Below are 15,990 nucleotides of genomic sequence, written 5' to 3'. Positions count from 1 at the left end.
TTTATGCTTATTTCTGCATGGCCTTGGTCATAGTTTCTACTCCAACCACAAATGAAAAAGGCGAAAGTGGGCATCTCTAATGTGTACCTTCACGTCTGACTTCATTTCTGAGATGAAATCCCAGGTTCACTCTTTTGATGCTTGACATTCGCCTCTCTGCACTACTACTTCGGTCTATTTGGGCCCCAAATATGCCATCTTCACCAACCTCCTGAATACACACCTTTTTAGAGGTTTGCGGTACATAGAGGTATCTCCACTAATCTATTTGCTCTTGTGACCCTCCTACACCTGACTTTTACCTCTCCTCCTTTTTATCGTGCCTTCTTTGCTAATCTTCCTCTTTACCACGTTATATTCTAATTTTCAGCACCGGCAAACCAATGAGGCCCAGTATCAGTTTACGCAGACTACCTTTCCATTTCTGTTTGCAAAGTAGAAAATGGAATACATACTGTTCTCCATCAAACTATGCAACAGTCTCCAGTTACTCTTCAGGCAGACATCAAAAGCAGACTTGATGCTGTATCCAAGCAATGATTCAAAACCTGTGCCTCAAATGACAACCAAACTAAAATATTTGAGTCTATTTGCAAATGATTGAGTAACCAGAGCCTTAAAAGGCAAATTGATCCTAGTCCTAATTTGTCCTAAAAATGGTCCCATTATTTTACATTTTGTATAGCACCTATATACAACTGTTTCCAGGTGCCACAGGGGTGGGTGAACATGAGGAAAAAAGTAACTGTTGTACTAGGCCTTGTGGTGATCCTGCTGGGCAAGTGAATGGGAAGGGGTGGTGGGAAAGTGAAGGAGAGGGGTGAACCGGAGGCTGAGCAAGTGTGGAGGGCGGCCATGAGGGCAAGTGCAAGGGAGATGGAGAAAGGGTGAAGGGTGAGGATTGGGTGGGGGGTGCACAGGGGGAAGCCAGATACATGCTGGTTTGGGAAGGGTGCCTGGGGGCCAGTTCTGGTAGGAATGCTGAGGGGGACTGGTCAAGGAGGGCCTGGCCCCTGTAAGACTTAGGAGGAGGATTATTATTATTTCTGGAACTTGCGATCCGACTTAAGTCTGAAGGGAGGGGGGGGGCTATTCTAGAGGGCGGCTCCTGCTGATGAAAGGGATCTACCACCCACTCAATGCTTGTAAAAGCATCTGACCTGCAGAAAGTTGGAGCTAGAGAACCGAAGGAATCTAGCAGGGATGTATTTAGGGAGAGCAAGCTGGATGTGGAGTGGTCCCAGGCCCCAGACAGCCTTGTGGATGATGCAAAGGGTCTTGCATTTGATCTTTGCAGTAACTGGGAGCCAGTGGAGAGATTTTAGGGTTGGAGAGATGCAGTCCCTGTCTTGCAGCTCTATTCTGGATTAGTTGAAGAGTGTGAAGGGAAGAAAGAGGTAGATTAAGGAAGAGGCTGTTGCAGTAGTCCAGTCTAGAGAGAACCAGGGCTATGGAGACATTGGAGCTTCAGGGGGAAGGTGAGGAAAAGGACAATTCCTCTAAGGAGGTGGAGCTAAAAGTTGGACGATTTAGCAAGGTCCATGATCTGCAGAGAGAAGAGTCAAAAGATGACGCCTAGGTTTTTAGCCGCAAGATGTTGAGGGGAGGGTGGCCAGAGAGTTTGGGGGGGGGGGGGGGAAATGGGGAGCAGGTGTACCACTGAGAAGGATTTCTCTTACTGGCGTTCAGGCAGAGCACCATGCCTGAATAGCAGTCGGGTATGTGAGAAGGGAGGAGGTAGAGGATGGAAGCTTAAAGGAAAGCTGAGTGTTGTCTGCATAACACTAGAAGTGAGGAGATAATGTGGGGGGCAAGATAGATGTTGAAGAGCCATGGTGATGGGATAGAGCCCTGAGGGACTCCACAGGTAGTGAGGTGGAGGAAAGGAAAGGGCCCAATTGAACTTGGCAGAGTCAGTCTGAAAGGAAGGAGGGCAGCCACGTTGGTGCCCGATCCGTGATGTCTAAAGTATCGCAGACGATTTGAGGATGACCTGATTGACTGTGTTACTGGCAGGAGAAAGATTGAGATGGATTGGAACAGAGTCCAAGTTTGAGAGCAGAACTTCATGGGTGTTCAGGATAGAAGTTTCCGTTCATCTGGATGCTCTGAAGCCAGACAGGTGGGTAATGGAGGCAGCCAGCCAGTTAGGTGCGTTGGTCAGTTGGGGGAATGACCAATTTCTCCAAGAGTTTGTCCAATAAGTGGTTGATGGAGATCGTGCGATAGTTGGCTGGGCATGAGGGATTTGCAGATGCCTTTTTTTTTAAAAAGAATATTTTTAGGAGAGAATGCACAAGTGAATGCTTGAGGGGTTGTGGAAAAGAGCCAGTGGTGGCAAAGGAGTGGTTAGAGGTCAGCCAAGGAGGAGGCGAGGGGGATGTTCTGGGGAAGCACCGGATTGGTCGAGACTTTCATAGAGCGGCTACCCTCAATATACTTCCTAGTGAGGCAGGGTGGAAACTACTAAAAATTGCTCACTGCTACCATTCTACAATTGCCCAGATTCGTTTTCCACCCCAATATAGTTTTTCTCTAAATCCATGTTTGCAAAGGCTTTCTGTGTTCATGTAATGCTATTGCCTTTTTCGTTCAACCAAAGAAAAGGGAGGAAGCTTAATTATCTCTAACTTCTATACAGATCAGCCTCTGTCAACCTAAGGCGATTCGTGGTTCAGGAAGATACTCTATACACTGCTCAAGTAGTGCTTTTTGCTGACAATCTATACACCCACAACATGTAACTGCGCTGCTAATGCAACCCACAATGTTACATTATTTTCCCACTGTCACTCTCTGCATGAGGAAATGGGAGGCTGCTGAAGAGTGAGGGCTGCTGGCGGTAGTGGAGGAACATAGATTGCAGTTAACCCCCTCTTGTAGCCATCAGTCCTATTCCCTACTGGGAAGGGGAGAAGAAGAAAGTGTTAGTCTTTTAATTCCTTTGTTCAGGTCATAGGAATGGCTAAACTTCAGCAGGAAGCCGATGGGCGTAACTGACAGTTGATGGTGCAGTTGGGGAAATCAAGGCGGTGCCCCTGGCCCAGAATGGTACTGTTCGGACATGCCTCTGTTAATGTTTGCTGCTATAGCCAGTTGTCTACTTTAGTACACGTTTGCCATGCTTATAAGTGTCCTCACAAAGGAAAAATAAATGTATCAATTCTTGACATCCCATTGGGTGCATAATCTTTAATTTTATCCTTGTAGGTAAAGAAAAACCATGAAGTCTGTGGGACATTTGCCAGCCAAGACGTCATGTAGTGGTCATAGCCATTTTAATAGAGAACCTGTCACAACACGCATCTACAACCTAGCACACATTTCAGGGAGTTAACCATTGCCACTGGCTAAAAAGTATGAAGTCAAACTGGCCGTAGGGTCAATACTGCCAGCACCAACTAGGCTGAAGACCTGCTTGAGGTGTCTGCTAGAGTAATAGCTGCCTTTTTAAAACCTTGCTTGAATACCCGCTTCACTCCAACTTCACGCCACTCCAGTTTGCTTATGAATGGCAGGCAGTGCTCGGACCAGAGGGGGCTTATGTACATTACACATTTTATGTTGGTTTCTTGATTTTCCTGCACCATAGAAATGTCTTCAAAAGTATCCCCTCCTAGTAGAAGTTGCAGCTTTCCTGCAAAAGTGGGGTGTAGAGGAGGTTCCTTCTGTATATCAAGGGCAGTGAATATTGCGACACATTTTGTATATTTGCCCCTTCTTTCCAACAGGGAGCCACTCACTTTGAGGCAAGGAAGGTGAGCCTGCTCAACAAAACCCACCCAAGGGGGTTTGGGAAAGCAGGACTTCACTGGTACTGACTCTCCTTTAGGGAACAAGGACTCCCATTCCCATGGGAACTACCTATACCCAATGGACTCTGCTTATATGGGAGTATGAAAAAAGACAAGACATCTGTCTTGGTTTAAAGATGATGCTGAACTTTACTCCTACTTTATAACTTGTAATGAACACCATGCCCCTTTCCCATTACAGAAGCCAGAATAAAAGAATGACAGCCCTTGAATGGTGGAGGTAATGGAGCAAGAATAAAGAGACCCCTTGAATGGTGGAGGAGAAAGCTGACTCTGATGTGAGAACTTTGACAAGGGGTGGAGCTGTGCAGCCTGGCTGCGGCAGTGTGACTAATCAACTTCCGGGGCACAAGTGGTCCAGGGATGAATATCTGTTTCTAATCAATCAGCCCCACACCTCTAGTGCACCAGATGGGATCCAAACAGATTGGAACACAAGTCAATTATAAACCTTGTCCAATTTTGCTAATGTTGACTGAACGACCTGCTTATCAAGGTCGTGGATTGTTGAGTTGCAACAACGAAAATTGAATTACCCAATGATTAAAAGTGACTGTATAATCAAGGTTGTATAAAATGTCTTTATTACTACAACAGACTGTTCTAGCACACTACAAAATGCAACCCACCATGTAAAATAACTCGGAGGACAGACCATTTCATGAAGGAAAGGTATGCACTCCTGCATACAGACAGGAGGGTAGTTGTTTAAGTAATCCGTCTTACTGTTCAAGGTTATTTGGTTTCAGCACCAGGGGGCAAAGGGTTGTAACTGTCTCTAGGGGACTTCGGAGAAGGACCAGGGGGGGCAGAACCACAATGTACCTGGTGCTTAAGAAGTTCTTGATGCTTGACGGCGTCGATGCAGTTCCAGGGCACTTGGCAGTCCTAAGAAAAAAGTTTGAAACGGGAGACGGCTGGGGATATCTGGTGGCAGGCAGTTCGGCAAGCGATGCTGGGTGTACAGTTACAGGCTGGCCTACACAGCGGCTCTGGGTAAAGAATTCTGTGCTGGTTGGCGGATTTGGAATGCTGGTCGTGGTGCCTCGGACGGCTCTTGCAGGACATCAGTCAGAGGGGCAGCCGGTTGCGGTATGAGGACTAGACTGTCTCAAATGTCCTTTAAAAGATGCTGGTTGATGCTTTTGTGGCACTCCTAGCTTCGCAGGTCCCGTGTCCTTTCAAGGCAGACGACCCCAAGCTTAGTGTTTGCAGGCAAACAGCCTTGTCCTTAGTTCAGATACTCTCTCTGGCACCACCTAGGAAGCTTGCTGGCAGAACCTAGCAGGGCATGCTATGTGCTGGCTGGGTACCGGTTCTGGAGCTGCTGCCTCTGTTCCCTGGGAAATGTTTAGGGGTGGGATCTTGCTTCCCTCTTGGAACTCCTGGCCTTCCTTCACTGGTGGAAGATGTAAGGTATACTGTACCTTCAACCCGGGTCCAAATGAGGAGTCCTTGCTCCTTTTGAAGTTGTCGGCTGATCTGCTAAGTGAGCGGTTAAGCCCTCTCTTAAAGCCAAATGGGCCCCAGTGATTGGTGCAGGGTAAGCCTACCTTAATGAACCAATCCTGGGTCCCCATCATTAATCTTCTGTTATGCATGAGGTCAGGACCAGAGTGCTGTACAACAGGAAAGCTAAGGGGTGACAACATATACCCAAGTCCTCCCCATCTTCCTGTCTGTTGTAGATAAGTCTCTCTGCTTAACTGTGCCCTCTGTGACTCTTGATTAAAGCGCAGTTCTCCCTTGCAGTATGTGACCGGACCAGACTTCCTGTCCCCCCTCAAATCACAAACGTCTCCCCTCTAAAAGGGGTCTGCTCTGCAGGGGTTTGCCTATGGTAAATAGTGGACCCAGACATGCATTTCACTGCCTTTCATACAGAGGGCTTTGGAACTAGCTTCAAGTTGACACCTTGCATACCAAAGGGGTGTTCACCCCACTTTCCTGTTGTCTGTCCGGCAACCAAGCCCCTTCCAGGCTTGCCTTAATTATCTCATTGGTATGCACTACCACTAGCCTAACTAAACAATTGGAAAGCGGATCCATAGAGCCTTTGATATTTTAATTAGGCTGCCCATGGCCGGTGGAAGGTTTGCCTGCCCCTTGAGATGCTTTGAACTACCCGTGGCTGTCTCATTCCATCTGAACATGACTGGGGAGGACAGTGCCTTTAGGCTGTGTCCTCCCTGAGTACGCGCAACTATGCATTTTGTGCGGTGAGCAACGACCATGTGTCTGGAATGGCCTATCACACTTTTGGAAGTTGATCTCTGATTTTTCATTATCAAAAAAGCTCAGGCGAGCGCACATTCCCTGTGCTGTTGGTCTAATTCCTCACAGGCACGGAAGGACACACACATCCGAGGGAGATGTAATCTGCCAGATGAGGAAAAGTGCGGGGCTTGAGGCAGTGTGAAGCAAACTGGACCTGGAGGTGCAACCACGTACAGGACGTGGTGGTCCTGGAGCTCGTAAACAGTTGCTGAATCCAGGGACGAAGGGAGGACTGGATCCTCCACTCTGACTGCAAACCAGAGTGGGGGAGCTGAGCTGAGTTTAACTCGAAGACCACTAGCATCCAGCTCGAAAGAGCAGCAAAACATGGAGAAGGCTGATGTTGCGGATGAGATGTACTCGCACTGGAGAAGGCACCGTAACTCAGCAGGTACATGGATTGCCCAGGTTGGAGGGAAGAGTTGAGAATGAATGGGAAAGGATTGCTGTAGCACCATCTGAGGGTTGCAGTAATCCAAAAGAAGACGGCACAAGACAAAAACTGAGAGGCCGAGCAACATCAGCCTTCAAGAAGGATCACAGACCTGAGGAAACTAGGAGCCAGAAGGTGAGGAGCGTCATAGGAACCCTCAATAAATACCTGAGATATTGTCAGGGGAACCCAATGATGCCACAGGGCCATATGCAGAGTGACTAGAGAACAAGATGTGTGGTTCTGGAAACCTGAACTCAAATCTCCAGATGGGTCACAGGGAGCCTGAAAACAGAGCCACAAGGAGAGGGCGTTTACCGGCACCCTAAAGAACTATGCGATACTGGGTTGGGGAGCCCAAAGGGGCCACAGGGGCACAATAGACAGAGTAAAAAACTGATGATTAGAGCACAGAGGCACCCGACAGTTGGTCGAAGTGTGGACAGTGACCAATTTAGTGGATGATTTAGCCCCTCCACCAAAGGTTGGGATATTTTTGTTTTTCTGGGAACTTGAGACCTGAGTGCCTTGCAAAGTGCTAGGGCCACTTAAGTGGTTGTGTTTGGAGGGAGGACTACGTTTGATTTTGTCTATATATGACCACCTCGGATCATTTTGTTTAGGATGGGAACTCTTTTAGTAGTAGGGTCATTGAGGCGGTTTCTTCTTTGAATACAAAAATCCCCCACTACTGTAAGGGTGCAGAAGGAGTCTAACACACTTGACATAGTGTTTGCTATAGACTTGTATTCAGTATGACAAAGGGAAAACATATCTTTCCCTGCATCTGAGGGGGTTTCCCTGCCTTAACCAAAGTTCTAATGGGTTTTCAGAATGTCCGAGTAATGGAGTCCACCGTCCTGTGTCAAAACGCCCCGATCTCGGTCTCTTTCATTTATAACTAAACTAAAGGTTCCACCAATGTTCTTGGTCCAGCAGAATGACTCACTTGTCTGGGTTTCTTGACTTCCCAGTTTCACACAATCAGGGGGGGGGGGTGACTCCCTTCCCTTGGTCTTTCTGGGTTACTAGTAGAATGCCTCCCTTCTCCTAGTATCATGGTTCATAGTTCACAACACAAGGGGAATTGCTCCCTTACTCTGGCTTTTCATACACTGGGCTTCTCACTTCACAACACCAGTGGGAATGACTCCTTCCCCTGGCCTTTCTTGACTTTACTTTGAGGGTCCCGAACCCTGGCTTTCTCTTCAGACCTGGGTAGACCTGGTTCACTCTCCTGCCAGGTACTGCCACAAAGTAAATGACTTATTGCTCCTTTTTCGTGGGAGCAGGTCTTAGACCCATATCTGGTTGTTCCCAATAACTTTCCTGTCGTTACTGGGTCCCATGAGAACCACCCTACCCTGGGTGGGGCGGGCAGGTGCTGGTTGAGCCAAGGCAGCAAGTGCCAGGGGAAAGAGTAGGAGGGGAGGATGAGTGCAGAGGACCAAGTTGGGATAGTGAGAGCCACAGGGCAAGTGCTGGCAAAGGATACTGGGGAGTGGGGGGCTTGTGAGGGATGGTCTGGTCCCTGTATGACTCTGAAGGGACCAGGTGTAGCGTCAAATGCAGAGTTTAGCACGGAAGAGGGAGGGAAGGAAGAGGAGGAAAAGGAAGGTCTTGAAGTTTCCAAACTTAAGATGATCCGGGTCACATCTATGGGGGTTGGAGGGGCTGTTCCAGAGGGAGGAGCCAGCCAAGGAAAAGGATCTACCTCCCACTCTCTGCTTGGAGAAACGTTTGACCTGCAGAGAGTTAGAGCCAGAAGACCGAATGACTTTGGTCGGGAGGTATTTCGGGAGAGAACTGGATGTAGAGGTCCAAGGCCCCAGACAGCCTTGTGGATGATGCAAAGGGTCTTGAATTTGACCCTTGCAGTCACAAGGGCTGTCCTATTCAGGATTAGTTGAAGGGAGGAAAGAGGCAGGGTAAGGAAGAGGCTATTGCAGTAGTCCAGCCTAGAGCGAGCCAGGGCCCTTGAGACGTTGAGCTTCTGGGGGAAGGAGAGCTGGAAATTGGACTTCTTGGCAAGGACAGTGATGTGTGGAGAGAAAGGGAGAGGCATCAAAGATGATCCCAAGGTTTATTTTTGCCTTACGTGGGTGAGGGGGAAGTACCAAAGGAGTCTGGCCAGAGTGGGTGAGGGATTGCAGGAATGAGAAGCAGGTGTACCAATAAGAAGGATCTGTCTTACTGGCATTAAGGCAGAAATCATTGGCAGAGCACCATGCTTAAATAGTATTATGGTATGAGGGAGGAGGAAGAGCTAGGCGAAGGCAGCCTGAAAGAGCTGTCTCTAACACTAGTAATGTGGGGGAGAAATGGAGATCTAGTAGACCATGTAGAAAAAGATTGAGGATCGGAACCAAGGGAGTGTTGGAGAGTAGGTCTTCCCAGGTGTTCAGGAGAGCAGTTTCCGTGCCTTTAGCTGCCCTGAAACCAGACTCGTGGTCATGGAGGCAGCCAGCCATTTCGGTGTGGAGGGTCAGTTGGGGGATGACCAGCTTCGCCACGAGTTTGCTAGCGGGCAAGAAGGGTCAGTGGATTTTTTATTTTTTATTTTAAAGGAGCGGGTGCACAAGAGTGCTTAAGGGGTTGAGGGAAGGAGCCTGTGGCAAGTGGTTGCTGAGGGCAGCTAAGGCTGGGGCAAGAGTGACCATGTTGTCCTTGATGGTTCTGGAGGAGCAGTGGAGCACCTGTTTAGGAGACATTCATAGAGCGGGCAACTCTAGAGATCTCATTTGGTGCAATAGGAGAGTATGGGGGAGGAGCAGTGGGCCAAAAGAAGGTGGAGTGGGGGCGGCCGTAGATGAGAGGACAGGATGTCAAGAGTTTTGGTGGAAAAGTGGGCGGCCAGAGCAGAGGGAGGAGGTTACTTGGAACAACTGGTTACTTGGTTGCACACTCCCCTGTGAGACTAGAATGTGCATCTTTGTTCCACAGGGTGCTCATTACTACTGCTCCCATTCCTCATCTTGGTATTCATCAGACAAGCCTCCCTAAGGCAGTCTGTTCTTCGTCTCAGTATTTTGTAATCCATTATTCAAGGTTCTTTTAATAGAAAAACTAGAATGCGCTAATCTCTCACTTCTCTTTACTGGGAACATCGTGAACAGTCAGGAATATCGCAATAGTATATATTGGCAATGTATATTTGCGGCATCCCGGGCGAAAGATTAGGTTTCCTCATTGGTTTGAAATCTTTATCCCAAAAGGGTGTTCTGTAGTGCTTACCTTGATTTGCCTCCGACTCGCGTCCTTGTCCTCTGGAGGAGAGGCCCTCCCCATGAGGTCCTTTTGCATGTCACCACCAGTAAGGGGACGATCTGTTAGCGGTCCCACCACCCTAGCCTCATGGGAAGGGGTTCCCCTATGGGGAGAAGTGATGAGAGTAGCTGAATCGTCACCCTAACATGTCCTTTGGTCAGACAGTTTGTCTTGCTACAATATACTGCACTTCCTTGTTCCCAAAAACAAAAGACAATGTTGGGGCCTATACTAGTACTGGACCCAGCCAAAGCTTTTGTCAAACCACAAGTTTGTCCACCTTACATGGTCTCATTGTAAGGGAGAGTTCATAGCAAAATTAGACATTAAAGATGTATACATTCCATTTTCCCTAGGCTCGTAAGATGCATTTGCTTCACTGTAGGAGCATTACACTAGTTTAACATCAGTAGTGTGCATGTTCACGATGGTGATGCAAGTGGTTTCTGGACACCTGCGCAGGCATGGGGCCCACATCTACCTCTAACTAGAGAAGTGACTGATAATGGGGGACCAGTGTCTCAGTGCAAGAGCACACGGTTACAATCTTTTTAATGATTACGGGTACGCTAAAGTCCTGTCTTAACTCATTGAAAGCAAATCCATTTCTGGGGGCAGAAATCGACACCAATCTGGGACTAGCTTTGATGTGAGATGATTACAAGCCTTCATGGGAACCTTGCCCCATATCAGACATTTACACAAGATTGTGTTAAAAGTAATGCAACTGCTAGTCTTCAAGCAGGGTTCAAAATTAAGGTTGAAGGCATCTCCTGGGTAGCCAGCATCAACCGTTCTACAAATCTAACTTCCACATTTTGTCCTTTATGTTTGACCCCTTAAGTTTTTTTACGTTTTGTAAAGATGTGCCCCAACTCTTACTTGTAGGTTGTCGCAAACAAACGAGTTACATTCACATAGGTGTATGTTCTGCTTCATTTGGCTTCAGGAGCCTAAAGTAGCGCATAACTGCTGGTGTCAAGCTAACCAGGCTCTTCAGTAGTCTACAACCAGGGGCTAAATGGCTGCCGGTTCCCCCTCCATTTCAAACCATGTTAAAGGTGACCTCCCTTGATTTAATTCCACAAACATGACTGCACGCAGGATTGTGAAAAGCTATTGATCGCAAGGTTGTCCAAGCATTAAAATGGTTGACCAAACAAAACGAACTAACACCCATTTGGAAATCCCCCAGTTCAGGCTACCATAACAGACGCCTGCAAAGCACCAGGAACATGGTCCCATCTAGAGATGCATATACCCATCAATACCCTTAGCTCATGGACCTTTGCCTAGCTTTACACAGCCTCCATGTAGATGCATTGTAACGATCCTCCTGAAGACTGCCAACCTCGCATCAATGTTCTCTATAAACCAGGGGGAGGCACACAATTCCTAATGCTTTTTCAAACCCAATGTTGCATTGGTGAATAAAAACCTATCCTTGAGAGACTAGCCGGTTCCAGAGAAGGACAGTTGCCTGGTGCACCACCTTGGTCATCTTGCTCTCCACACAAGTGTACTCTAATATTTGAAATGTGCGGAAAACCAGACTGACCTTTTTGTGGCCGGTATGAATGTGTAGTGCCAATACTTTGCCCCCCAGAACCAGGTCCTTTGTGTATTCACGATCTCTGGTGTGGCCAAGCTTATTAGCCTACACTTCCTTTGACCCTAGAAGCTATGACCTGAAAACCTAGCACTTATTGTAATTGCTCAAACAAGGATGACCAGGGTGGTACTTGCATTGAACGTGGATGGTAATAGCATTACGTTGTAGGTACAGGTGCTTCCATAACGATTAACAAAACACAAGCAAGTAACGCACCAAATACACACAAGATCAATTTGTCAGCCTTGCCTCTAAAGTAATAGAAATTGGCCCTTGTATTTGCCAAAAAATGCATATACATTCTTAAAGGGGAAAAGCCAAACACCAACTTGATATTTTCATGAATGGAGAAGATTGGTAATGAGAACAATCCATCCAAAACATGGTACTGAACTGCCTTCAGACGTTTGCTTCACCTCTTAGACAGTGGTTTAGTACAGTCACCATCTTGCAACTACCACTTGGCCTTAAGTGCGCACACCTTAGTTCACAATTTACCTGGGGAGGTGGGGAGGGGCGAAACCATCTCAGTGAGGACTTAAAGTGCATTATTTTGATTCACATAAGGTTATCTATCCTATGGTAGGAATGCTTCAGAGTCCTTTTACTTTGTAGTTTACTCTGTAACAAACACTGGGTGGCAGACTATGCATAGCATCTGCTTCTGAACTGATGCACATTCCAGAGCGACTATTATTTTAACTTTTTATATTGTATGACAAGAGGTTTCTTGCAGAGCATGAGTTGTGTTGGGGTTATATATGTATATAGCTTTATTTGAAGCTCCTCCCACCTGGATTTTGAGTTGGTGGTTCTGTCCCTGACGGCCAACCTCTGATTTCGTCTCACTTGGTTAAATAAAAAGGGGGGGCGGGCGCACCAGTTATCCTCCCACATCAAATGGTTTCCATGGAAAATCATCAACTGAAAGCCTGGTGTAAGTGAGGTTAAATCAGGTGTAGTACTACATTTCCCTGTGCATGTGTGCCCGGTTTCATTTGCTAATAAATCAGGTTTACATTTGTCGTCTGCCCTTCAACCCTACTCTGTCCCTGTTAGTTTGTGATCCATGGTTATAAAGAAGGCTGATGAAGCAAAGAAATATCGCACATCTATAATTGTCCTAAGTCTGGTGTTTACAGGTCATTGTGGCTTCTTTAATAAACAATTCTGCTCACTAGAACTAAACTATCGAATCCAAATGTAATCTTTTTATTTTTTAGACTTGATCGGCTTTTTATTCTGCTAGATACTGGCACCACGCCAGTGACCAGGAAGGCAGCGGCTCAGCAACTAGGCGAAGTTGTTAAATTGCACCCCCATGAACTGAACAGTCTTTTAAATAAGGTATGTCCAATTGTTTTATTTTGTTTACCCTATTGGTGTGATTTGCCCCACCTTCATTTTTTCATACGAGCCTTCTCGAATGCATCTGTGTATGTATAACCATCCAGTGTTTATCAAACTGTTTGAAGCAGTAAGCATTGAACTGGCTGGATTTCACATCTGCATATTGCTAAAAATGGCTATAGAAAAGCAGCAATGCTGATTGAACGCTAAATTGGAGGTTTGGAACGCCTTCTGATTTGTTTAGAAAGGAAGTGAAAGTTCAGTCATGATGTAGATTTATTGAGTGCATCATTTTGTAGTGTTGGTATATTTATTGCGAGTCAGTTCATTGCACTTTTCCCATCTTCCACATCCGTTATTAATATATGTGAAAATCCTTATAAAGAATTGAAATATATAACATGCGTCTAAAAATCTACATCTTAAAAAAAAAAAAAAAAAAAATCTATATTAACACACATCTGGTGTTTGGTTTTAATTGGTTGGTATATGTGGTGTGAAGGGTGTCATTATCCATAGGCGTTGAAGCATTGTATAGGTACCCCAACATCCTTAGCTAGCCGAGACCAGAGAACCCAATGTCTCCTGCTTTAGTTTGGGGTGGGATTCCTCACTGTCCCTTGGGCAAAACTGCTGCGCATATGTTCTCTTCTGTCATCAACCTCATTCGTCAAACTCCAAATAACACATGTAGAGAATGGTATTCCATGTATCTCGGGTGGAACATGCTCACTTAGCAGTGCAACATATGTTGTATATTGTGTACAACCTGTTAATCTGAGCAAGTCACAGGAGTGTGAGCACTTCAATTAGTTATCTGACCTGATTGCCTCTGTGGTGAAATCTGCTAGATTCGATGCTCTGTGGTTGTCAACTCTTCTGCTGTTGCATCTTAGTGCATGGGGCAGTTTTATTTTTGGGGGTGTGGAAGGGAGGGCGTTCTGGTGCTTTCAGGCCTTCAGTTAGAGATCACGCGCTCTCCCGGTTTGCCACAACTCTTCAGTAACTTTGACATTGCTGCTAAAATCATTCTCTGTACTGTTGTCTTGAAACCCATAGTCTACTTTTATTGCAAAATCTCTATTCTGTTTTTTCTTACTGGGGTAGTTCATTGGTATTTTTATTGGTTGTTTAAATATTTTAGTTTAAAGTATTCTATGTTTATAGCATTGCATTTTGGCTGGATTTTCTTTTAAATCCTGATAACCAGAGTGTAATTTTTGGTTTGCTTCTGTACCAACTTGTACCCCTCTTGAAGTGTATAGCCTGCCCTGCCTGTGCTACCCCAAAAAAGGTGAAGGACGATTGCCTGTTGGGCTGTGGCTGCTTCCCTTTAGGATTGGGAGCATGGCTAGTTTAGTAATAGTGAAGGGCTTGAATAGGTGTATTCACTCCTCACCCCTGTTCTGATGCAGAGAAGGTTCTTTTGTCACGCACTTTGTCTTTGGAACAATAAATAGTGAAATTTAACATAGGTCTCTTCATAATGTTTGAAGCTGATGGACCGATTTTTAAGAATGTCATTAATGGGTCTTAGGGTAACAAACTGGTTCAGTGACTGGGTGTGGCCCATGTGCATTATTTATCTTTCGGCCCCGATGTAAAGAAAAGAGGATTAGAGGGAATAAAAGATGGCCCCCTTCAGGAGCAGTTGCCTCTAATTGATGAGCTGTCATTTCCAATCATGGATTCTATGGACAGAGGCTATGGCACGTTAAACTTTGAAATCCAGGGTCATAGGAAATCCATGAAGGAAGTTTTGAATAAGGTGCATTTACTAGAGGGTTACATAATGGCAGTGTCCGTTTTTAACACTCTGCATCTAAAAGGGAATGGTTTGGCAGGGGCTGGCTCTCTGGAGCAAGGGGGGAACAGGGGGGGGTCCACAAACTTGCAAGGCCTGGTGGCAAATGAGGGTTCGGGGGTGGTGGGGGAGAGAGGAGACGGGCGACAGTTCAGGCAGAGGCAGCAGATCAATCTGTTATAGGCCCACCATCGGTGCCTTGCCTTGGTTTGGCACTAGATCAGGGAAATAAGCCCCTGAGTAGTAGCCCTAAGGGTAAGACACATGGCAATGGAAATAGTTTGGGGCAAAAACAAAGTCTAAAAATTGTATGCTCCCCCCTACCCAACAGAATAAGGTCTAGGAAATGTTTGCGAAACTTAGGATGGAAGTGGACAAACCTATGCAGACCGATGGGGATGCATTGGAGAGGAAAAAGACTTCTTCAATATTAAGAAGGGAGTAGTCGGCAAAGAAAGGGCAATGGTTGTAGCTGGGAAGTCCACATTGTGTGTAGCTACCAAGCAGGAGGAGGACAGCCCCTCGTTTTGATTTGAGCAACATTTCGGTATACCCGGTGGATGGGGATGGCTCAGAGGTGTGAGCAAGTTGTGGGCATGGAGGATTTGTCTAACATAGACTATGGAGAGGGTAAGGGTCTAGGGGAAGTGTTGCTTACTAAGGGAGGGTAGTGTGGTTCCCCTGCATGGCCCACAAGACGTGCATGGTGGAACACCCCCTATAGAGGGTCCAAAGAGCCAGCCACTAAAGGTGGAGAAACTGTTATATTTGCAAAACCAGTGGTGGTTAAGGATTTACCCGGGGAGCTACCCCTGATAGAGGTTCACTTGACTATGACAGTACCACCATCAAGGGCAGTGGAAGAAGTAGGTTTGGGTGTCCCAATAAGTAAGTCCGCTGAAGTTTTTAGGGGGCCTGGAATCGGAGGAGACGCAGAGTAGGTCTCCAAAAAAAAAAAATGGTTGCGACATCAGCACGATGATCCTCCACAAAAAGTGGCAAAGGAGGATGACTATGTATTTTCTTGAACCGTCTCTTCGAGAGTTCCAATAGGTACCCCTTGAACAGACATTACATTCTAACTTTTAATGCACGAAATTCCTAATTTGAGATTATCAGTGGACATTAGAACTGTCGAATTTGTGCTTGAAGACTGTTTAGACATTGTAAAGCTCCATTTGATGTCACATTTAACAAAGGAAATTATCATGTCTGAGAGAGCGCTTCTTGACATTGGGCTTCGAGGTAACCGTTACAGGACCCTCGCTATAGTCCAGTTTGGTGCCAATTTATCAAGACAGGAAAGGTAAGATGCATCAATCAACTGACGCCTATAACAAGGTGATCTTTAGCTCAAGAGGTTATTCCAAGACCCGATGAAAGGGAGAGGGGAGAGTTCAAGGGGGGGGGGGGGGAGATATTCACAGTCTAC

At 46.3% G+C, this 15,990-nt stretch overlaps 1 protein-coding gene across 1 annotated transcript in view; it reads left to right on the top strand.

The window, feature by feature from the left end:
- Positions 1 to 15,990, top strand: part of BTAF1 (B-TFIID TATA-box binding protein associated factor 1) — a 2,675,064-nt gene that overhangs the window by 67,880 nt on the left and 2,591,194 nt on the right. Inside the window, exon 2 of the mRNA XM_069611378.1 lies at positions 12,628 to 12,751. Within this exon, the coding sequence (XP_069467479.1) occupies positions 12,628 to 12,751 (124 nt within the window). The remainder of the gene's footprint in view (positions 1 to 12,627; positions 12,752 to 15,990) is intronic.

Source organism: Ambystoma mexicanum, chromosome 8 (assembly GCF_040938575.1).
Source record: "Ambystoma mexicanum isolate Mex_15411 chromosome 8, UKY_AmexF1_1, whole genome shotgun sequence".
Classification (NCBI taxonomy): domain Eukaryota; kingdom Metazoa; phylum Chordata; class Amphibia; order Caudata; family Ambystomatidae; genus Ambystoma; species Ambystoma mexicanum.
Note: the sequence above shows the minus strand (reverse complement) of the source record. Positions and strands in the feature narration are given on the sequence as shown.